This window comes from Chiroxiphia lanceolata, chromosome 2 (genome assembly GCF_009829145.1).
Source record: "Chiroxiphia lanceolata isolate bChiLan1 chromosome 2, bChiLan1.pri, whole genome shotgun sequence".
NCBI classification, from domain to species: Eukaryota; Metazoa; Chordata; class Aves; order Passeriformes; family Pipridae; genus Chiroxiphia; species Chiroxiphia lanceolata.
This window is the reverse complement of record NC_045638.1, coordinates 101773093-101795768: the sequence shown is the minus strand read 5'-3', so window position 1 is coordinate 101795768 and position 22676 is coordinate 101773093. Positions and strand designations below refer to the sequence as shown.

Here is a 22676-nt window from a genome sequence, read left to right as displayed (position 1 = left end):
GGAATACGCGTCTTGATAATTACTAAAAAAAAAAAAAAAATAAAAAAAAAGCCAACCAAAACCAAAAAACGAGCTTTATTGCAGCCGTTCCCGCGGGCTGCAGCAGCTCCGCCGCCAGTAGGAGGAGGAGGAGTGGGACGACGAAAGCGGAGCTGTCCGTGCAGCTGCCCCGCCCCGCACGCCCCCGCGCCAGCGGCCGCAGCCAATCAGTGGGGAGCGCGCCCCCTCCTCCCCCGCCCGCTGCGGCGCCGCTCCGAGTCCGTCGGTCCGGCCCGGCCGCGCTCCCGCCGCCGCCCCGCCATGTGGCTGCTGGTCGCCTCGGTGCTGCTCGGCGCCCTGCGCGCAGGTGAGACACCGCCGCACGCCCTCCTTCCCTCCTTCCTTCTCTCCCCGGCCCCTCTGGCTGCGGCCGCGGCAGCCGCCCCGAGTCGCCTCCCGTGCACCCCCGGCTCCAGCGGGTCCCGGCGCAGGCGCCCCGGCGGTGTCCCCGGCGGTGTCCCTGGCGGGGCCCCGGGGGTGCGAGGCAAAGGCTGAGCCGCCCCCCTGTCCCGCGGGAAGGGCCAGAGTGGGTGGCGGTGGTGGGAGGGCTATTCCCGGGCCGAGCGGAGCGGAGCGGCCGCCGCCCGTCCCGGTCCCGCCGCCGCCGCCGCTCCATCCGCCCGGCGCGGGGACTCGCGTGGCCCCTGCCCGGAGCTCCCGCTGTCCCTGGTGGCAGCAGGAGCGTGTGGGACTGCGGGAGTGCAGCGGGAGCTCGCCGTGCTTTGGGACGGAGCGGGGACACACACGCTGCCATCCAGCCCCCCGCCTTAGCGCTTCCCGCACCCTCCCCGGGCCGGCCGTGCGCTGCTTCCCGCAGAAGTTGCGGGGGAGAGGAGGGACACCGTGCGCAGAGCTCTGCTCCTCGCCTTCTTGTGCGTGAGGGCAGCTCGGCTCAGTGTGCTTTCCTGAAACAATCCAGCTGGCCGCCGGCTGCGCAGGGTCAATGGTTGACGGCGTTTCTTCATCTTAGAAAAAGTTCGCGTGCCGTCGATATGCAGTTGTGACACCGCACCATCTTAACTTCTTCTCTGCCTTGAGAAGAAATTCGGTGGGGGGACGGAGGGTTAAAAAAGTAGCGACACTTGGACCGAGCTGCAGGTGCTAGGGGCTTTTTCTTCTGTCGGTAAGCAGCACATCTAAATCTACATGTTTAAAGCTCGTATCTGTGTTTAAAGCTCGTATGTACGTCTGGGTTCCTGAGTTAGCAGTAGTCGGGTTGAAGGGGTGATTCCCCCAGCACGGTTTGTAGTCGGTGAGAACTGCAAGCGCCCATCAAGTGACCAGACTGAGCCAGTTTTGTCAACCCTGTGCAGCATTTCCGAATTGGCAGGGCATATATAATCTGAAACAGCCCTTCTGTGTCAGCTTCACAATTGCACATTTTTCAGAAGCCCCCAAACTGCTTAGTGTAAGGCTCTGAAATTGTCGCCTTAACGTGATGCCTCTAAACTGATAATCCAGGAGAAAAGCCCGCCCAGTAGTCCGCTGCCTGCGGGATTTGGGAACTAATGCCAGAGGGTTCTGTTGGCTTCTTCTTACCGCAGGAAGACTGTTGGAAGCTGACAGTGGAAGTACCATCTGCAGCAAGCAGTGAGGTTCCCTTTAGTGCAAGAGCAGCCGCACAAACTCTTGTGCGAAAGCAGCCGCGTTCGCAGAGGGCAGAACCCGCACAGACGGGTCTGTTCCCTGCTGGAGCCTGTGCCTCATTCCCGCAGCCCTCGGCTGGGGAGCAGCTCACACCGGCACTTCTGCACTGGCTGCAGGCAAAACAGGCCAGTTCTCACGGACTGCACGCCAGCAGACCGGTGGAATCGGGAATTTACAGTTCGCTGCTGCTCTGCTCTAATACTAGGGAGAAAATTTTAATCAATTCGTTTTTATTTCCTTCAGGATGGTTGGGTTTTTATTTGCTTTGGTAAATATTTGGAAGTATAGTCCCTTCCTTTAGTGAAAAATCAGCTTTCTCAGTGAAATGAAGCCAGTGGTGAACAAATTCTTCCTATGACATATAAATGTATTGGCTCTAAAGGAGGAAAAAAGCCCTAAACTTTTATCTTGAGGTAGTGGGAAACACATGTGAAATTTACTTCACAAAGAACCGTTTAAGCTTTTAATTGTGTACAGGTGGGTTTTTTAGGGCACAGATTGAGGTTTGGGTATAGTTTCCCTTTGTTCTGCTTTTGTTACTTTCATTATTTGAGGTACAGTTTAAAAATGCAACACAGTGAGTAAACCAGAGAATAATTCTTCCTTCCTTCTTCCTTTTAAGGCACTATCATGCATAATAGAAATGGAGCCAGTTTATTATAAGCTTTTGATATTCAGTAGTAATCCAGTGACCTATGTGAGAATAGTAAAGCAGTATTTCAAAGATGAGTGCTTTTTAAATTTGATCTCACACTCTGACAGAAAGAACTACGGCAAATAGTGACACAACTTTTACTGATTTTATTTTTTCTCCTTTCTCCCCTTCCCCTAATGAAGTTTAATCATCAAATACATATGATTAATCTGAGCTGGTTTTATACATGTGAGTAGCAGTAGTTCTCTGAGGTCCATGGGGCTTCTCCAGTGTGTAAGTCTCTGTGCTTACAGTATTAGGGGTCGTGGTCTTGTTTTACATACCTTTTCCCATATTTGGTTTTATCAGATGAATGTAGTAAATCATTTTGGATTACTAATGTCTGTGGAACTTTGGGGAGCAATTATTCTTAAGAAAGCTATTTAACTATGTTATGATTTCCCCCAAAGAAGGAAAAATACAGAAAATAAAACATTGAAAGCCTTTCATTGTTACAAATTCTCCATTTTTAGTTCTGCTGTGTATACACTCAAATAATAATAATTACATAATTACACTATAATTGAAGTAAGTAATTATCTCATTTAATATATGGTATTGTGAGTGCACCTTCTCCATTGGAAAGGAAAAGAGAGAATTTGCAAGAAATGCTCTAAAGCTGTGGGAATTTGGCTCCACCTTCAGAGATAAGAAGGAATAAATGAACAAACCCTTCTTGACTAAGCTGCCCTGCTTGCCTTCTCTCAGAAGTATAAAAGTAGACTTTTTTAACCTGCATGCTCAGGAGCAGAAGTTTGAACATCAATGGCACAACTTGTGGTTAATGTTGTGTGTATGCTTTGCAGAAACCAGGCCTTCATGCAGTATTTCTGCATATGGCATTTCAGGGGAAGTGTCCAAGTAAGTGGCAACCCAAAATTTTACTGCTTTTATTTTAAATTTATGATAGGTTATGATATCTATACATTAAATGGAGGTGAGAATGGCTAAGTCTGTGCAGAGAATTATGATAATGCCCTTTTTTCCTTCTTTTGTTACTCCTTTAAAGCATGGTTCTCTTTTTGTGGTTTCATGGGAGAGTTTGTTTTGTTTTCCCAAGTCACATGTTGTAATAATTTTTAATTTGTTCTCATGTGTATTAAGAAATAATTCTGAATGTGTCCATTCGTTTTTCTTTATAGGTTCTGCGAAGTTGATACTCACTGAAATAGATGTTGTTGAAAAAAATGACTGTAATGAAACTGTCATTTTACCTTGTTATGTGACTAATCTAAGGAAGAACAATGAAACTCTCATGTTTGTTTTATGGAAAAAAGAAGAAAAGGTAATTTTTTCTTTTCATGGAGGAAGAAACGAATTTTATAGAGATGGAGACTTTTCGTCAGCAAAACTGTTATCTCGGGCGGATTTAGCCAAGGGTGTGGCCTCTCTGGTGCTTACCACTAGACAAGCAACCGTTGGAAATTACAGTTGTAAAGTAACAGAATCAAACACAGAAGGAGACATAAAAATGGAACTTAGGCAGAGCTCAGGTGAGTTGCCTACTGTTCTTTTAGAACCTGTTGGGATGGAAAACAAGCAAAATCTTGAGGGAAGGAGAAAAATAATGGCCATGTCAATGTATTCCTTTGAATTGAAAATACAAATAATGTAGCATCCAGGCCTTCTAACTTGAAAGCTAATAAGAGTTATTTTGGTTTAAGTTACAGGGGAGTGCTTCTGTGGGAAAGATCGGAATGCATTTTTTCATTCTGTAATAATGTCTGAGGATGATTTGTCTACTACAGGAAAATCTATGCTTTCCCACGTTTTCTTAGATTATACAGTTTTTGATATACTCAACACCTCGTGTTATTGCATTACGTACTGAAACATGTTCCTAATATCTTCACAATACTGAAATGTGTACGTTCATTACAGTGTCTGCAGAGATCTTTTCTTTGAAGAATTGCTTCTTGCAATCTTTTATCTTTGCTGGAAAATTACAGGTAGAACTAATAGAAATTCTGTATAAAAGCTCTCAAACTTGATCAGAAGTTACGCAGTTTTCCAGTGAGGTTGAAAATCCAACTACTAGTTGATAATGTGTTATGATTTTCTAGTATTAAATGTGATCTTCAGAAGATGATGCTTAAAGTGATGTTAAAATTAATGAAATTCAGTAAATGACTTTCTCATCCATTGCCCATTTGCTCCAGCACCTCAGTTGTTGAATAATGGGTTCTGCTGTACATGTGTGGTCTGTCCAATGCTCTGCAGAAGTGACAGAGCACTTTTCTGTGTGTACACTTTGTACCTCTTTACTTGCTTCTTGCTTCTGGAGAGCTTCTCAGAAGCACCACATGTTGTTGCATCTATGTAGGACATGCTGCCTTACCCATGCACTCTAGAATTATCCTGGGATGTTTTTGTTATTAACTTTTTGCATTTCAAGTTAAATCTTTAGGAAGCTCAGACAGATGTCCTGCTGTGGACATTTGTGTAATTCTCAGTTGGGTCTAGTTATTCAGTTAGCCATATACACTGCAAAGTAATTGTGATCCTGAAATGGATTGAGAGGGGCACAGCCACTGAAAGTGAAGATGCTGCAGAATCATTTGTTTCTTAGAACACCGCAAAACCGGGAAGAGGTCTACACAGTTCCCTTCCTTCTCTTATGCAACCTTTTTTGGCTGTTTTTGCCATTCATTGTTAAGCTCTAGAAGAGGAAACAAGACTTGAGAATGTAGTAGAATCGAGTTCCGTTTGTGAATTTTATTTTTACTGTGTTTACAATTTTGAAATTGGTACGAAGACAACAAAGCTGGAAACTGATGTAACTTTTCTGATTTCATTTTCTAGTTGTCAGTTGCGGCGATGAAAATGCAACACCAAAGGAAGAAGGTGGTTTGTGAATAATTCATAGTTTCAAGGTCACATTAGGTTTGAGAGTATATGCTAGAAAACATGAAACTTAATCTTATGTTTAAGAGTTTAGCTGAAGGTAACACAGTTGCTTGCTCTCTCTTGCCATTCTTCTGTACAGCTTTCTCTTGCTTGTTCCTCCTCAGTGTTCTAGAGAAACTCTTGCGACAATAAGGTAATAGAAGGAAGTGTAGCAACTGAGTCTTGAAAAGGGTTAGTGAATTATGGAAATCCTGTGCCAGTCTTCACTCTGTCATTTCTGAGCAATGAATTCATGCTGTCACTACAAGCATGTTCCAGTTGTTGCTTTTACAAAGATAGCCTTACAAGAGCCAACCATTCTCCATCTCACTCTAGAGGATTCCTGGATTCACCGAGGAATTAGGTAGCAGAGTGAGCAAGATTTCTGTGCAAGTGCCATTGTCTTTGTGCACACTCTTTCCTGATCAGGACAGCTACTGTCAAGTTTCCACTTTTTCTTTTCTTTTCCACTCTTATTTTCTCTTTTCTCCCTCCTTTTTCTCTTCTCCTCTTTTCTTCCTTCTCTTCCTCCCCTGTTTCCTTTCTCTTTTCCCACTTCTCTTTTCTTTTGCCTCAGTCTGGAATTCTATCTCATGACTTTGGAACTGACTTGCTTATATTGGCTCTCAAAATATTACTTATTGCCAGGACTTTAGTTTATTCCTATGAAACCCCAGAGTAAGGGAAATATCTTACCAGGAAAATGTGCTCAGCTATTCCTCTTATTTACATGTTGCATGTATGCCCAATATTGCAAGCATTTCTGTACAGTAGGTTCTTTTATAGTCTAAGACTGGACTATACGTGGTCGTGTGTTGCTGGCTGAAGTCCTAGCAGATACCAGGCTTTGTGGCTGCTCTTTTTCTGTTTATAATACCAGATAGTGTCATCTGGAAATGCTACAGAGGAAGTGAAGTTGGTTCTAAGTCTCTGCTTGTAGATCCTTTTTTTAATTAATTATTTTCAGTTGCATCAAACATTATTTCTGGGATTTGGCTTATCTAGAGAATGGCAACAGTGCATTGAAACTACCGTTCAATATTAGTTGCTTTTTTGAAAACAACAAAATGAAGCTGAAAGCCTTCTTTTAAACTATTCAATAAATTAACTTTGTTTTGGTGTTTAAGAAGTTGGCAGATATTCTTCCTGTTTCTTTGCCTTCAGTCTATTTTGCGTTTGTCTTGTATTTCTGTTGCATCCATCAGTATCTTCTTCTGCAACTCTTGAGGGAGATGGGGAGGGAGGGGAAGGAGGGGAATTTAAGAACTTAAAACCTGTCCTCGGGGTACTCACTTGGCATTGAAAGTTATAAAGTATTGCTACTTAAGTCCATGTTTCTGGAGCTACAGATACGGCTTTTGTATATGGAGAGAAAGTGCAATGAATATGCATCTTAATGAAGATTAGGAATTTCTTTGGAAGCCAATGTGCAGGCAGAGGAATAGTGGCAAGTGTAATGTAAGAAATGGAGACTTGGGATTCACTGAGTGAGTCTAAATGAAGATATGAGCAGAGATGCAAGAATTAACTACATTTTCTAGTTCAGTGGAGATAGTTTCAGAATTTTATGTTGGAAGGTGGCTTACAGGGTCTTACAGCACGACTGACTGAACAGCCTAAGGCATCCAAAATGCAGGGGGGAAAAAAGACAAAATGGATGATGTTGGGAAGACCTAAAATTAACAAAGCAGTGTTTCACTCTCACTTAGGTGAGCTCCTGTACTCCTTACCACACACCTGGATTTCTTCAGGAGTTACAACAGTTGAAAATAGAATAACTGAGGAAGTATCAAATCAGATTTCTCGTATTTTCTCTGCTTAACCTAAATACACTGTTTTTCTGATCTGCAGTGCTGTTTGTAGTTCCACAAGCTCACTAGCTTGTAGTGCCAGAAATTAACACCAACATATCCTCTACTCCAGTGGAGGGTAAGACCTGCAGTTTGGAAAATGTTAAGGAAATAATTTCCAACTGGAAATACTCAAAAAGTAGGTTGTCACACACAAGATCAGGGAGAACACAGGTAGAGGTCATAGCTTTCTTAGCCTGTTATAACTCTTAATGCTAACTTACATATAATACTGAGCAATCTAGGGCATAACCTGAAAGGAACAATAAATGCAAAGCTAATAACCTCAGTTTTTGTTCTCTTCCTACTGTTTTTCTTTGTTTGTTCTCTAGGATCATGGTTCCTCCTAGTGGAAAGGGCTATCATCATATCGTTGCTGTGCATAGTTATTATTTTGTGTGCGGCTCAGCTCACTGTTATTGGTAAGTGTCAGCTCTTCAATTCTTGGCAGTTATTGATTTGTCCTGAAATCCCTTGCCTGTGTACAGGCATCTGTGCAAAATGAAAGATGGTGCTCACATCTGAAAGATGTGGGTAGAATCGATGCAGATAATACTCAGGGAGGTGGTGTGTGTTTACCCCTAAGTGGTCTGGACCACGCTGCTCATTTGCCTGGAGGCAAATAGGGGTTGCTTTCTGGGGTCTGTGTTTTAGAACTCGTCTGCATCTGAGGCTGTTTTTGCTGCCAGGACTGTATCATTTGCAAAACGATGTGCTCTTTTGCAGGTATATAATTTTTATGGGGTGTAATTGGTAATGGGTACTGTCGTTCGTTAGAACAGGGAAACTCTTCTTCACAGTTCGTACACCGTGATTTTATTGTAAAATTAGAAACAAAAATGTTTCATTTGATGGTCATAAAATCAATGTTAGAGAAGGGCGGTTCTGTCGTCTTAATGTAAAATTGTTCATTAGTCTCTTAGCACTGACTGAGTTATAATTTAACACCAACATCTGTGATTTTGTTAAATGTTTTTAGAGGCAATACAATTGTTCACCAGTGTCAGACATCCTTGGGTGCTCTTTATGCAGTGGTGTCCAACTGCTGTGCAATGCAGAGTGTGCTTTGTTCTGGCCTTTCAGATGGATCCCTGTGGTGCAGTTTGTTACATCAGTCTTTGGGGTTTTTCAGGCTTTCTCAAAAATTAAAAAAAAAACCCCTCAGTTCTGCTAAGAGTCAAGTCCATGAGAAATGGAAAAAAAATCACACTCAGAGTGATTTGTAATAATCAGATATGTATCCAGCCATCTGTATGTCATTTCCTTTATTTTCATGAACTTCTGGAAGTGGTATGTGACTCTTCAAAGGTTCATCCATGGTCAGAGGTTGAAAACTAATACAGTTTTTTAAAAATTATTTTATTTCCATAGTGTTGGATTAATTTTTGTTTATGGCTTAGGAGTCTCTGATATGTTCAGGAATTGTCATTGCCTTGTGTTCAGAGCAGAACTTCAACATTTTTAGGAAAGCAATAGTTTCATGGAGAAGCACTGTCATTTTATAGGAGTAATTTGAGTGTGCTTGGATATTTCTGCACCTGGGCAATTTATTGAAAGGTCTTTGACCTCTGGGGAAAAGTTTTGCTACCTCTAACTTAATTGTTGGGATTTTTTGGTTTGTTTAGGAGGGTTTTTTTTCCTTTAATTTGTACCCTTTTAGGAAACCTGTGAATCCATCAATGCTACTGTATACCTTTAAATAGCTTGTTAAATTGGGCATGATTTTTCTGTGTAATGCTTGGGAATATATGGGGGTTTTGGGGTTGGGGGTTGTGGGGGTTGTGTTGATTTGTTTGAGGTGGGTTTTTTTGGGGTTTTTGTTTACAGGATTGGCTTTTAGGATTTAAGTTCCTTTGGGGACAGAGGTGATATGTCTGAGCTGATACAGAGTCATGAGGAAGAGAATGAAACCTGGAATTTGTGAATTCCTATCTGACATTCCACCTGAGTAACAAATTCACTGTAACATCTAAATGTCAGTACTGCATCTACCTCAGTTAACTTTGGGACATGGCACAGGTTACTTTAACATATCACCTGAATTGTATGGAAGGAGAAATTTAAGAATTTGACCAGAACACCACTGCCAGGTTTCATTTTTCTGAGTAAGCTGTATTAACCATATCCAGGAATGAAAACACATTAAATCTTGGGAATGTATATAGTTTTAATTTTTAGGAGTTTGAGTTTCTTTGCTTAGGAACAGTTCTGATTGTTTTCCCCTTTTTTCTGATTGTTGTCTCCCTTTTTTTGTCTTTAAGCATTAAAATATGATATTGAATCTCAGAGGAAAGTGTGCATTATAGTAGCAGTTGTCATCTTGGCAATTGTAGCTGGTGTAGGCACTGCTCTTTTCGTCCAAGGTAAGTGATGAAAATTGCTTTCTTAATTTAAGGGAAAAACAGCACAAAAGGATCTATTCCATGCTGTAGGATGGAAGTTAACACGACCTATTAATTGCCATCTACTTATTTTAAATTAAAAAAAGATTATACATACTACAACAGAAACAACGTTGGGGTTGTAAGGCCCTGAAGCGATCATAGGAAGATACAGTCTCTGAGTTTATTTATGTTTTCTATCCTACTGCCTTGGGTGAATATTAAGGACTAGAGTGACTTCTCATGGTTCAGTGGGATTTTTTCTGAACCCTGGAAGCTTGATGATGCTAATGATTTATGTTTGTTGCTTTGTGCTTTATTCCAATTAATGACATCTGTTTTACTAATTTCCATATAAATTTTTGTAGATGGCTACACTGCACTGAATCAAGCTGGTCTTGGCCTAATTGTAGTCCCTGCTGTGATTTTGGTACCACTACAATACTTCATGTTTGGAACTGGTGAGTGTTTATTTATTCCTTAACATATGGATGGAAAAAATTGAGCTCTCCCCCCCGTAACCTACAGAATATTTTCAGTTTTATAAATAGGTGTTACAATAGCATCCTGCATTCCTGACATTTCTAGTATCTCAAAATAAAATGTTCAGCCTGTTTGTTTGGCTGAGTTGTCTACTTGAAGAATGAGATTTAGGGTAGCACATTTGAGTGATTTCTGCTCTTCCTTCCTGAGTTTAGGAATTGAGTTGAATAACTAGCTCTCAGAATGTGTGTTTAATTTTTTTTTACTTGTGGTTTATTTAGCATTTTATTTATATGTACATAATTTTTAGGTGTGTGTATATACCTACAAGAGCCCTACCTTACAGTGACTTTTGAGTTTTGTTATGACACTGACTGGCTGAGCTTAGAATTTAAGAGAATCTGCTTTCTAACTTTATGTGAATTATCTACCTTTTGTGTCTCTGTAGTTAAACTTGAAAAACTATAGTTTTGTTTGTCTTTTTTTTTTTCTCCCAGTTTTTGACAGTCTACCTCATACAACACTGGCTCTGATAGGTTTGAAAATTCTTGGTTATATAATTGCAGTGGTTGGTTTTGCACTGTGTGTCCCAGGTAAGCAATTTGTTTTCTATGGAAGTGGTTCTTTAATTTTGTTTACACCTCATGTTCTTTATTTCTAACCCTAAAAAAAATATAAAAATGGCTACCCTACATGGAATGTTAGCAAGTAACTTTTGTAAATGTAGTTTAGGACTACTGTGTTAATGCTCTTTTATCTGGTGAAAGAAGAATAGCCCAAAGGCAGTATTACATATATCAATTTCATGACTGCATTCTAGAAGCAGTTGCTTTATGAAAAATGAAATCTAATTGTTTTAATTTTGCATGTTAGGACCTTAAAAGTCAGTGTTGATTTTAGGTGACTGTTATTGTTATTCTTACTGAGGCTTAGGGTATTTAGAAACTAAACTAGAGTCATAATAATTTTCTCATGTTCAATGAGTAAATCAGAAATTCTTTGTTAATCTCTGTATGCAACTGAGTCCATGAATATTTCAGTGAATACCATTGAAACACATTAAGAAGGTAAATGTAGAGAGACAGTAAACTTGGAAGTGTTCTTGGATTATTTTAAGTCTGGTTCTGGTTGGCATTCTGTTTCACCATTGAAAAACAGTCACTGTGGTAAAGGGACTAACTAAACACTACACACAGTGATATCCCTTATTCCTACCTCTGACTCTCCCTTTGCCCCCTCCCTGCCTTCCCCTGCACCCACCAGAGAACCCTACAGCAGAGAAAAGGGTGAATTTAGGACTAGGCATCCTTGGCAGTATATTTAGTAGTAGAATATACACATACTCATGTTCCTTGTAGGTGCTTTATGCTCCTGATTTATTGTTTCTTAGAGACATTCTTCATTTTAGTAATTTATTTGGTTGGGGATTTAAGACCTATTTTTCCTTGAAATGCTTTTTAAAGGTTTGTGTAATCTGAGTGGAATGATAGACCTTTCAGTGGGGTTATGATTTGAGTTTTATGCATATTGTTTAGTATTTACAGAGGTATTTTTAAGGGGCACCTAAGTGTTTTAAGATGTAATAGTAAAATAAACTGATAGGAGATTTCTGGTAAAGCATTAATGCTCTAGAGTAACACAAAATGGAGGATGTTTTTATTACTCTCTCAATGAAAAGCCTCTCTGTTTTTTCAGGGTGGTCTCTTCCCAGGTCATACATGGTTGATGTTACCTGTCTCTCTGGAAGTTTAGCTCAATGACCCTTAAAGGGCATCAGTAGAAATTGCTCATCCTGGCTTGAGCTTGCAGATAGTTGCAATGACTTTTAAGTCCCTGGAAAGGAGGATCAGAGGGAACAAGGAGTTTTAGTAGTGAAGTATGATTAGGTTTTAATAGCCTCTCCCTGTTCTGGTATCCCTGTAAACATGGAGCATTTCTGTTATCTGTGGTTGATTTGCCTCAGAACTACCCACAGATTCTGCACCTTTCTTCCCTTTTTTAATCCTGTTTTTTCAATAGCAGTATTGTATGCTGTAATCTGATGTGATTACAGTTCAAAACAATTGGTATTGAAGGTGTAAAGTTTAAACTTAAAATACAGTTAATGAAAGAACGTTGTCAATTGCAGTGAATGTCAGTAGAATACCTAAACTAATAGAATAGTACACGTAAGTAGAATAAATCAGTAAATGCCTCTGTTTCACCAAAGAATGTATACAAAAAAAGAAAGATGCAGTAGTAGTTCTTGGATAGCTTTGAAAGAGAAATTAATCACATCTGTTTTTATCAGGCTTACTTATTTTAATAATGAGTTATATCTGAAAATAAAAGTTTTTGCTTTTACTTGTGTCAGATGATACAGTTGCTTTTATTGTGTTTTAAACAGCCTGTCCTCCATTACATGCGTCTGTTCTGATTGCTGGCTTAGCTATTATGGCTACTGCAAGTTTGCTCAGTCTGGTTTACGTGTTTATTATGGGTAAGTAGCACCTAATATTCTGCTTTTTTTTTAAATAGATGTTTTTTATTTGAGCATAAGGTGTGATTTCATAATTACATAGTTTTAAAAATGACTGAAGAGTTGTCTGTATGTGTTGGCTCTGTTTCATAGAGCCTGTAGGGAATCTTGAGTAAAGAAATCTGCAGTTGATCATAAACTGTTTTGAGATAACACAGCCAGGTTTCTTAAGTAAGACTGTTTCAGTTGTAGGAGGGTTGCTGTTTATGTTCTGCATTTACACAGTTGGGTTGCTGAAGCTTAGAATGTAGACAGCAAAAGGATATCAAGGATATCATGGAGTGGGTTTGGGATGGTGATGATGAGCTTATCAAAATACGGATTTAAAGAAGCAAAATCTGCCTACTGGTTTGCACTGGTTATTGGTGGGTTAAAGTAAGACCAATTTCAATGCACACCTTTCATTTTTAGTGAATGGTGGGTTTATTTACGCTTAATTTTAAAAACCAAGAGAAAAGAATAGCAAGGCTTTGTTTCAGGGACTGGTCTGGTCTGTTCATCAGATCTCATAAAGATGAGAGATTTAAAGATCTGCTAAATAAGCAACAACCACAGCAATGCTGTGTGGTTGGAATGCTGGCACAACGCAGCATAACATTATGTGGACTCCACAGCTTGGGTGGGAAAGCAGAGGGACATTATTTGTGTCAAGCTGTGCGTGAAGGCTCTTCAAGCAGCTTGTTAGCTTGGACACAGAACCCTGCAGTTGAGGATACATTGCTTCCTTCCCCAGTCTGCACTGAACTGTCCAGGCTTCCAAGTTTAGTGTGTGCACATCATATGTGGGCATGGCCAGAAATAATGGATGCTGAGACAGGGAAGATTTCCAGTAAAGAAGAAATTAAGGCAGCATGCCTAATCTTTGATATCCAAGATAGATGAAGATGAGTCAAAAATGTGACAGAGCTGAAGCAAGCCTTTTAATAACAATGGAAGTATTTTTTTATTGATTTTGGTCTACTTGTATATGACTTAAGTACTGTGTGCTATTATAGGTCTGCATAAATGTTCTATTTGTGGTTTGATTATGCTGGCTGAAGAAGTCAAATGTGACTGGGGGTAGACCAGCACACCAAAATAAGCACAGTAAATAGTGTGTAGTGTAATTCAGTTTTAGAGCTGAGTGCATGAGTGAGACAATTTGCAGACTGTGTGTGATAAGATTATTCAGTTCGTAAACAGAGGAGTGCTTAGGGGCTTTAAGAATTTGCAGGTCATCAATTTAAGTCATTTTGGATAGGGGAAGCTTCAATTTTGTATGTTGCTACTCTGTTGCAAGATTTATCAGTAGATAATACCGTTTCCCAGATAACAAGTAACAGGATGAGAGGAAATGGCTTCAAGTTGCACCAGCACAGGTTTAGATTGAATATTAGGAAAAATTTCTTCACTGAAAAGTTGGTCAAGCATTGGAACAGGCTGCCCAGGGGCATGGTGAAATCACTGTTAATGGAAGTGTTCAAAAACTATCTAGTTGTGGCACTTGGGGACATGGTTTAGTGGTGAAGGTAGCAGTGTTAGGTGAATGGTGGGGCTTGATGTTCTTGGAGGTCTTTTCCAACCTTAACAAGTCTATGATTCTTTGTTTTTATTTGGTTGATCATGACATTTATTCATCTGCCTGGTCACTTTTTTGTAATTATTTTAGGTTCCAGAATGAAAGATCATCCTCGTCCAGGGGTAAGCTTAAAATTAATAAATTTGGGGTGACTAGATGGCTCAGGGGATTGTAGTGAGATACTGAACCTTTCTTCACTAGTTCGAATTCAGACCAGGTTGGTAGCAAGCAAAAGTTCTGGCTGTGTAACAGATGTCTAATGTTGAGTGAGTTGGTCTTCATTGTCCCTATTGAGTGTGTCTGTAGTACTGTAATTGCCATCCTTACCTGGTGGCTACTCTGACTGTTGTGCCCAAATGGAGTTTCCATTGCTGTCACTAAAAGGTGGTGGATGTCAAGGGCATTCTTTTACAATGCACTCTTTCATCTATATTTATAAAGACCTCCTGCTCACCTTCTTTGAAAAGCTTTTTCTTTAAGGTGAGTGCAAAACATCCAGGTGGCTTGTAAGAAAGACTTAGGAGTTTTTTTTTGTTGTCTTGTACATCAAAACTCTGTGATATTCTCTTTTAATTCCTGGCTATGTGGATGGTATAGCCTTGACCTTTTTTCTGATTTCCCTATAATGCCCCTTAATTTGAGGAGACCTTCTGAAAACAGAGTTCTGTCTTTAGGTAACACAGAACAAATCAAAAAGCACCTTGGATTTTTAAAGAAGGTTTTTCAGATGGGTGTTTTGAATTCTAGAGTAATAATTTCCAAAACAGTAATTTTCATAAACTTGGGCAGTGCTTTCGAGTGACTCATGAATGTGAACTGCCTGATTTCTGGCATTTTTGCACAAGGAAGTAAAGAGACACAACTGTAAAATACCAGTAAAATTTCCTTGTAGCAGAGGAACATCTCTTTGGTGGCAGCCATTGTTTGAGGCACCTTTCCAGGTCTCCAGTCTACAGCCTGAGACCCAGCTGTTAGAGAAAGATGGTTTCCAAAAATGGGAAACGAGAGCTGACTGCAGTTAGGACAAGAGATTTTTAATTTTTTATTTCCTTTGCTTTTTCTCATCCATTGTCATTTTAAGGAGTAGTATTTCAGAGGATTGGTCTCACTTATGGAAGGAATATAAATGCACAGAGTTTAAAAAAAAAGAAGAAAAAGAAGTTCAGAAAGGTAATTATGTTATAAAAATGAGCTGAGAAATTTAATTAAAGATATCCTTCATTCAACATGCAGTCTTGTCTGTATCTAACATCCTTCCTTATGCTTACTTGTAGAATGGAAGTAAACAGAGCAAGAGGAGATTTTTTTCCTTAATTTTGGTTGTAAATAAACTTTGAAATAGAAACCAGCATGCAAAATAGCATCCTTTGATGAGGACTCTGTCCTCTTTGTGAACTGTTCTCTTTACCAGGTGGTTTTACATTGCAGCAAGGATTTGAGAAATAAACAAATAGCAACAATAAGGTAGTAGTGAACATCGTGTTACTCTCTGAATTGGAGACAGGAATGAAAGCGAAAGAAATTTTGAAATCTTAGAGCTCTCTTGGAAGTCTAAGCCATTAAAAATATGGTTGTTTGTAGCTGCTGTTAGTGCAGGATTAGATACAAAGGAATTCAGGTGACATAATTTGTGTCCGTGAAGTACAGGCCTGACGGAAAGACTTAGTGGAAATTGAAGTGTGTTAATATGTTGCTTGTTTCCACCCAGGGCTGTTCAGCAAATATTACTGTGCTTTGAGGCAGTAAATAGGTGTGAAGGAATTCTGAAAATATACTTTGATTCTGTGTCATCTAAAGACTATGGAAAATTTATTATTGGTGAAGGGCTTCATTTTGACGCTGGGGCAAACTTACAAAATGATTGAGATTTTCTTGAGTCGGAGGTGGGAAAAGCTGTGTGTTTTGAAATCTGCCATCTTAACCAAGTACTGATATTTTTTTTTAGCACTTCTGTAATTGCGTGTGTTGTTTCTAATGATTGTCTTCCAGACTAAATGCACAACTGTCGTGTATTTATTTTTGAGGAGATTCCACTTGATTGCTTGGCTACTAATTTTTTTTTTCTTTTTAGTCCTGCTGCTTTGTTACTAACCATTGATCAAATGGCACAAATAATCAGTTAGATGTTGGAGCTTAAAAGTAGTATCTGCATGCCTTCTGCTGCCACCTAGGGGTATTTCATCTGAGCCAACATTCACAGTGGGGGAAAACAACCTGGAGAATGCAAATTGATTTAAATTTTTTTCAGAACTCTAGTCAGCAATTTGATTAACGTTAAGCTTTCTTCGTTTTTTTAGAATCACTACTTACTGTATATGTCAATTAGAGTAATTTAACTGTGGCGAGCCAAAAATAAACATGAAGGCTTTTTATACATATATATATTTTTAAATGTTTTGCAGAAAGCTGTAGAAGAACCACTAAATGGTAGGTGATATTCAAGGCTTATATTCTAATTAAGGGATTAATGTTGGAAAAAGGTTGAATAATAATTGTAGTTCCCAGTAGAACAGCACTGAAATGGCAGATCAATATGTCAATGTATGTGGCTCTGTGAGTCACAGGAGTTTGATCTCTCAAGGAGGTTATGGCAGATCCAGGCTCCTTGCTTTATACTACTTTCCTTGCTAGCCAGTGGCATTGTTTGACTGTTGTAGGACAAATCTAGTATTTTAGGATATTTTATCCACCGTCTCTGCTTTGCAAAATGTCCAGCTTTTAAGAGAAAAAGGACAGGTCTTGATATTAATTCCTCAAAACCATTTGTTTAGGTGAAATACTTCTGATTATAGTAAAATCTATCCTTGCCACTCTATTCTTCCCATATTTCTTTGGGTTGGGGAAACTGGCATGGTTTGGGGAAACTCTGCTAGCACTTAAGGTGAGGGAAATTTACAGTGAGAAGGGGATGACTCTAAAATTCTATTTGTCTTTTTTTTTTCTTTGCTATTATAATCACTAATTGGCATGCTGAGTAGTAGCAAGTTCTAACCTGAATTTTAGAATTAATCTGAATGTTAATTATGAAGCATTTCTTGCTGAACCGTTACTAATCCATTTGCTTGGCTTTTAAAGATGCAAAAGGAGTGATGTTAGAATGATGGTAAGTCCAAATATATCTCAAGATATCTATTTAATTGAACGTGTATTTGAGGATATTTACAGTTACCCAGTGCTAATACGATGAAACTTGGAGGGCAGTTTCGGGGCAGGTGCTGTTCTTAATTCAAATTATATTTAATTGAAAAGAAGGAGAATTTGTATTCTATATCATGCATAGGGGAGGAATGTGTGCTCCTAAACAGTGAAGAGAATGAGTCAGTGAGAGAACTATTCAATAGGATGTTTCTGATCAAATGCGGAAAGTCAAATACCTTTCTGCTTCCTTTATGCTCATACAGTATTCAATGTTCATATGCTCACACAGTATGCATGGACTGTTTCCTTGGTGGTGGGTTGTTCTATATGAGTTTTTTGGGGGTTTATGGCTGGATTTTTTTATATAACTGAGCTTTCACTATGCATTTAATTTGTGATCGCCCATGGAAATTCACAAGAAAGTGGTTTAAAAGTAACTTTCTGTCCCTCTCCCCCTCTTTAGGTGCTACTTTATTTCTCTTGGTTTCATTAGATTGCTTGTATTCCAATCAGATTTCACTGAATTTATTATTTGTTCAGATTGCTCTCATTGAAGAGCTTCAATTTTAGGTTAGATGCTAACATTTGAAAATCAAAATGGTTTTGTTGATCACTTTCTATTCAGAAGCTGTACTTCCTTTTCATGGGAATAGGATAAAGGAGCACTTGTTGGTGCTATTGGTATTTATATTTCTTCCTGGAAACTGAACAAGCTTGTGATGAGGTATCACTAGACCCTTAGCCTGGTACTCCTGCATTAAATGACAACCTCTTGCTACTCAGGATAAAGACTAAGGCTACTCAAATCTGTTGGTTCACTTGAAATAGTTTTATATCATGCCACTTCTAGGAGGTGTGAATTGACAATGTGACAGTAAGTGAGATCCTAGTTAGCTCTAATTGGAAAAAGGTGTGTGAGTTGGTTTTAAAACAAGACTTCCTTACAAATACTATGTGCTGTTTATGTTACTATATGTAACATATAACTTTATGTTACTATACTGTTTATGTTACTTGCAACTACTACATGGTTCATCCAAGTATCCAATATAATTATTTTCTAAACCAGCAGGAATACAAGCACTTCTGCAGTACCAAGGACAACGGCATTGGTGTCTCCTAAATGCATACTAGTTAGCAGAATCTGAATTAGGAGGAATGGAAGGTAGATCTTACTCCAGAAGTGGCTACTGCTTGTTCTTCACAGAGTGGTTTGAGATCAGGAAACAGATAGATATTTGTCAGTTTATTGCATTCAAAAGCGACCAGAAGGGAGGTAAGAATGGGTCCACTGCAGTTACCACATACTGCTGAAAGACAAGGCAGAGTTTGGCTTGGAGATCCAATTTTAAATAAGTTGACTGTTTCTTCTTGGGTCTCCTTTAGGCTTAATGAAAACCCACCTCCTCTTCTAGTGCTGAGGTAGAGCTTCCAAAGCCCAGAAATTGCCACTTATCCATTTCATTTTTCCTTTCAGGGTAAGGCTAGAAATCTGTCTGCTTTTTCTGCCTAGAAAGAGGGCTCCTAAAAATTAACAGAAGGTTTTACAGATGGAAGGCAAGTGCTCTGACTCACAAGCTGGAGGCAGTAACCTTTGGAACTCTTACCTGCTTTGTACCCTTCCCCTGAAAGTTCACACACACACCAAAGGGGGCTTGAGTCAGATGCTGAAGCACACTAGCTTACAAAATAGCACGTGAAAGTAAACTGGCATTAGGAGTAAAGACAGGGTGAGTCAGACAGCTGAGTCTGGGAGCCACTTCAGCTTATTCAATTCATAAGTGAGAGAGGTCTCCAAGGCAGTGTCCACTTTTCTGTAGTGGAGAGTCTGAAACATCACTTGCTGTTACTAACACCCTTTTCCATTATTTGACCGCTAAACGTGCTTTCAAAGTTTGAAATGAAAGAAGAAGTGATTTATTTCTTTTTTTTTTAAGCTGTAACTTGGGTTGCTTTTCTTCCCAAACAATCTTTTGTCTTTTCTTTTAAATTCCCAGAACTGCAGAGTTATGTGATGCGCGAACAAAATGTACACCGTTGTTGATACACCGTGGCCTTGAAGATGCACTACTCAACGAGAAGAAATTCAGGAAACTGGTTGTTTTGCATGTGTGGCAAAAGTGCTTTTGATATAAATGACGTAATTTTATAGTCACAGCAGCTGTAGCAAGGAACATGTGTGTTTGCCCACATGTGGTCTTTATTTTCTTTTGTTATGGTATATATGGGATGGTTGAGGGTGAGAATATAGAAAGCACTGTTTGCCCACTACAGGGTCTCCCTGCAGTAATCCTTAGTGGTATTATTTTCAAAAACTATCATTCGTCACTGCTTTGATAATGGGCCTGCTCAGCCCAGAAGTTGCAATACCATTTAGACTATTGTTTTCTTTATTTGTGTGCATGGGCAAAGTATGGTCTATGTGTGTGATACAAGCAGGAAGTAGAGATTGTAAAAATACATCTTTTCTGACATTCAGCAAAACTTGTATAAGAAAAAGTAAAAACTTTTACACAAAGTTGCATAAGTACGAAGTTTACTCCCATTTCTCCTGAAGTCATTAACAGAGTTCTAATTCCACAAAACATTATTCCTCTCTCTGGACAGTAGCCATGTATGCTGTGGTGGCTGGTATTTTTGTCCAGTGAGGGAGCTCTCCGTGCCTCCTCTGTATTCCTGGATGAGAAACTGCTCAGCTGTTGGAGCCTAATTCAGCACTGGAATTACGGAGCACAGCAGTTAGTAATTTTCATGCTGAATGTGGTTCTTGTGTGTGTGTTCATGTTGTGCAGTGTGTGGTACTGGAAGCAATTTCAGGCTTTCTTAACTCAGTGAATTTGTAAAAGTTGTGGATGCTTCATAAAAATAGGAGTCGTCCTATTTAGTGTATTTTTGGCAGAGTTTTAAAATCTCGTTTTCTTGAATGGAAAAAAGGAGCTATATAATTTTTCACCGAAGTTTATGTTGCTGCCATTATATCACAAATACATAAGATACAAAGTAAGTAGGAGGAGCTGATGAGAAATGAGGAAGCTCAGTTTCTGTATATATATATATGTGGTACAGTTAAAAATCAGTTTTCTAGGACTTGCACATTCCATGGGATTTTACCACATTTTACAGCTGTTATGAGAGTTGTTCCAATATACTTGGTTTCTCTTGAACTTTGTGTATACTTTGTAGAAATCTTGACACTGTCTGCTGTTTGTACTAAGGTATTGTATTTCAAAGATACACATGGTTTTCTCCTAACAATTTAAAACTTGGTTTGGAAAGCTGTTACCAAGCAGTAACGTAATAAAATCCACGTTTTTAAAGATTCTGAGTAATTTGGCACTTCTCAGAGTTCAGTGTTACAAAGTAAGGTTCCATATCCATATTGTGGGTGCATATTGCAGAGATTTGGGTCTCTGCATGTTGAGCTCCAAGTCTTGATGCACTTGGCATCAAGAATTCAACAAAACAAAACTGAGATACCTGATTTTACAAGAGGTGCTGTTGTAAACAACCCTCTTGCTAAAGCTGCAGGATTGAACCATTTAAAGCAACCCGTGGTCCAGCCCTCACAAGGATCAGTGGAACTGGGCACAGAGAAGAGAATCATTCATGTGATAAAACATGGAAGAAGCGTGTATGGCTTACACTCACTGTCATACTTTGTCAGTGGGAGTGTTCATGTAAGATTTGAGCTCTTACCTATGAATCTTTTGATACAGGTTTTTCCATAATGTCAGTGATCTCTAGCTAAAGATGGGAGATGATTCTCCACTAACAATTCAGTGTAAGAATTTATCTGATTAGTACTGTGCAGTGCTCCCTATTTATAACTAGTGATTCCCTCTGGCAAGTTGAAAGTCTAGCAGCTGAGGAATTAAAAAACCAAATCAACTGGAATTCTGTTGAGGTATTCTGCCTTATAAAAACTGTTTGTACAATAGCTTTATGTTAACTTCTGTAAAGCAAACTGCAGCAGAACCCGTTTGTGTCACCATGGGATCAGGCCGAGCTCAAAACCTGAGGAGCTCAGTGTCCGTGTAGGAGCTGCAGAATCAGTTGCCCCAGAAATGGGAGAAACCCACTGTCCTGTTGTGTCAAGGGCTGGATTTCTTGTAGGTACAAACTTAAAAGCAAGAGTTTTAAAAAGTCATCGATACATCCAGCCCTTTTCCACCAGTAATTTAAGACCAAAGTTGTTCATAACTGTGTGCTTTCATTTGTGCGTGTACATGTGTGTATATATAAACATACAGACATTTGAAATATCTATAGATCTATAGTCTTTACCCAAGAAAATGTTTTTATTTATTAAACAAGAAATGATTTTGTAAATATCGTGCTAATATACTTAAAAAATAAAGTCATTTTAAGTTGTTTTTGCGGGAGATTTTCTTGTTGCTAGCACATTGCACTTCTGTAGCTGCTTCCATAAATTCACAGTCATAGCTGCTCTTCTCCCTGTATGACTTACTGGATATACAGGAATGTTCTCAGTGTTACAGAGGCTGCTGCAGATGGTTTTGATTGGGTTTCTCCTTCAGAAGGTCATCTGGTTGGTGAAGCAGGTGTGTAGATTGCCCTGTAATAAGTTCAGTGGTGCTGACTGACATCACCCATCAGATGTTGTCACTGGAGTTATGCTGTGGGAGGAAATACGAGCTGAGGACTAACAAGCTCCTGGTGTAACTTGAAAAGCACAGCAGAGCACCGCATATTTCTAGTCAGTCTTCATAGTGCTGGAGTGGTGTTTCCATGAGAAGAGGATTTCTTGTGTTACTGCTAAAGCACTACTGCATAAATTCTGGATTTTCTGAAGTTACATTTGATGTTTGACAGTGGAGAAAAGACAGAAGGCCACAAGAGCTGGCATTTCCACTCACATATCCTCTTTGGTGGAGCTGAGCTGATGGGAACAGTTGAAATTATTAGCAATTCCCTGCTTGTTCAAGGTGATTTGAACCGTGGCTGTTGAACTTAAAAGATCCTTTCAGAAATGTTTTGTGACTTCCTTAGACACACTTTCCTCTCTAAAGGAGCCGTGAACCGCAGTTTGAGCGATGAAATTTAAGTTTTACAGTTTTGCTGTGCGGGGACCTAACTGCAAAGTGAACTGTAAGCTCAGAGTGGCCCTGGTTCTAAAGCTCGGGAAAACTGCGTGCTTGAATTCTGAGGTGAGAAAAATGGTGCTAATCTAAGTGTATGTGGCTGGAGGATATCTCAATGCAATATTGTTGGGGATACCTAATACCTGTAATCCTGACTGCTCCGGTCAGTTAAGCCAGGAAAACCAACCTCAGCTGTCCAGTCCAGAAAGAAGCCTTCTGACAGAAGCTTCAGTGCTTTGTGGGAGCTCTGTAAATTAATGTTTAGCACCAAGCTACCTGCCTAATAGTAGAAGTGAGCATTCTCTAGTTCATTCTGCTTCACAGAAGAATTTAATTTTTTTTCTATAGTAAATAATTCTTTTCTGCTTTGGTGCTCTGTG

The 22676-nt window shown here is 39.5% G+C and overlaps 1 protein-coding gene across 13 annotated transcripts; it reads left to right on the top strand.

Annotated features, from left to right (window-relative positions):
* The first annotated feature begins 238 nt into the window (after positions 1 to 238).
* On the top strand, positions 239 to 21567 carry CD47 (CD47 molecule). Of its 13 annotated transcripts, none has more exons than XR_004355039.1 (12): positions 255 to 346; positions 3523 to 3873; positions 5183 to 5227; positions 7449 to 7538; positions 9378 to 9479; positions 9866 to 9958; positions 10478 to 10573; positions 12367 to 12459; positions 14147 to 14178; positions 16354 to 16483; positions 17132 to 17159; positions 19192 to 19263. XR_004355039.1 is itself a non-coding variant. In XM_032677811.1 (12 exons), the coding sequence occupies exons 1-11, from the start codon at positions 301 to 303 to the stop codon at positions 17155 to 17157; spliced, it is 999 nt and encodes a 332-aa protein (XP_032533702.1). In that variant the 5' UTR covers positions 255 to 300; the 3' UTR covers positions 17158 to 17159; positions 19192 to 21567. The 13 variants fall into 13 exon arrangements, 9 of the variants coding, with proteins under 9 accessions (XP_032533702.1, XP_032533701.1, XP_032533704.1 ...); XM_032677811.1 differs by having other exon boundaries at positions 16459 to 16483; positions 19192 to 21567; XR_004355040.1 differs by lacking the exon at positions 17132 to 17159 and having other exon boundaries at positions 19192 to 19207.
* Positions 21568 to 22676: the final 1109 nt, after the last annotated feature.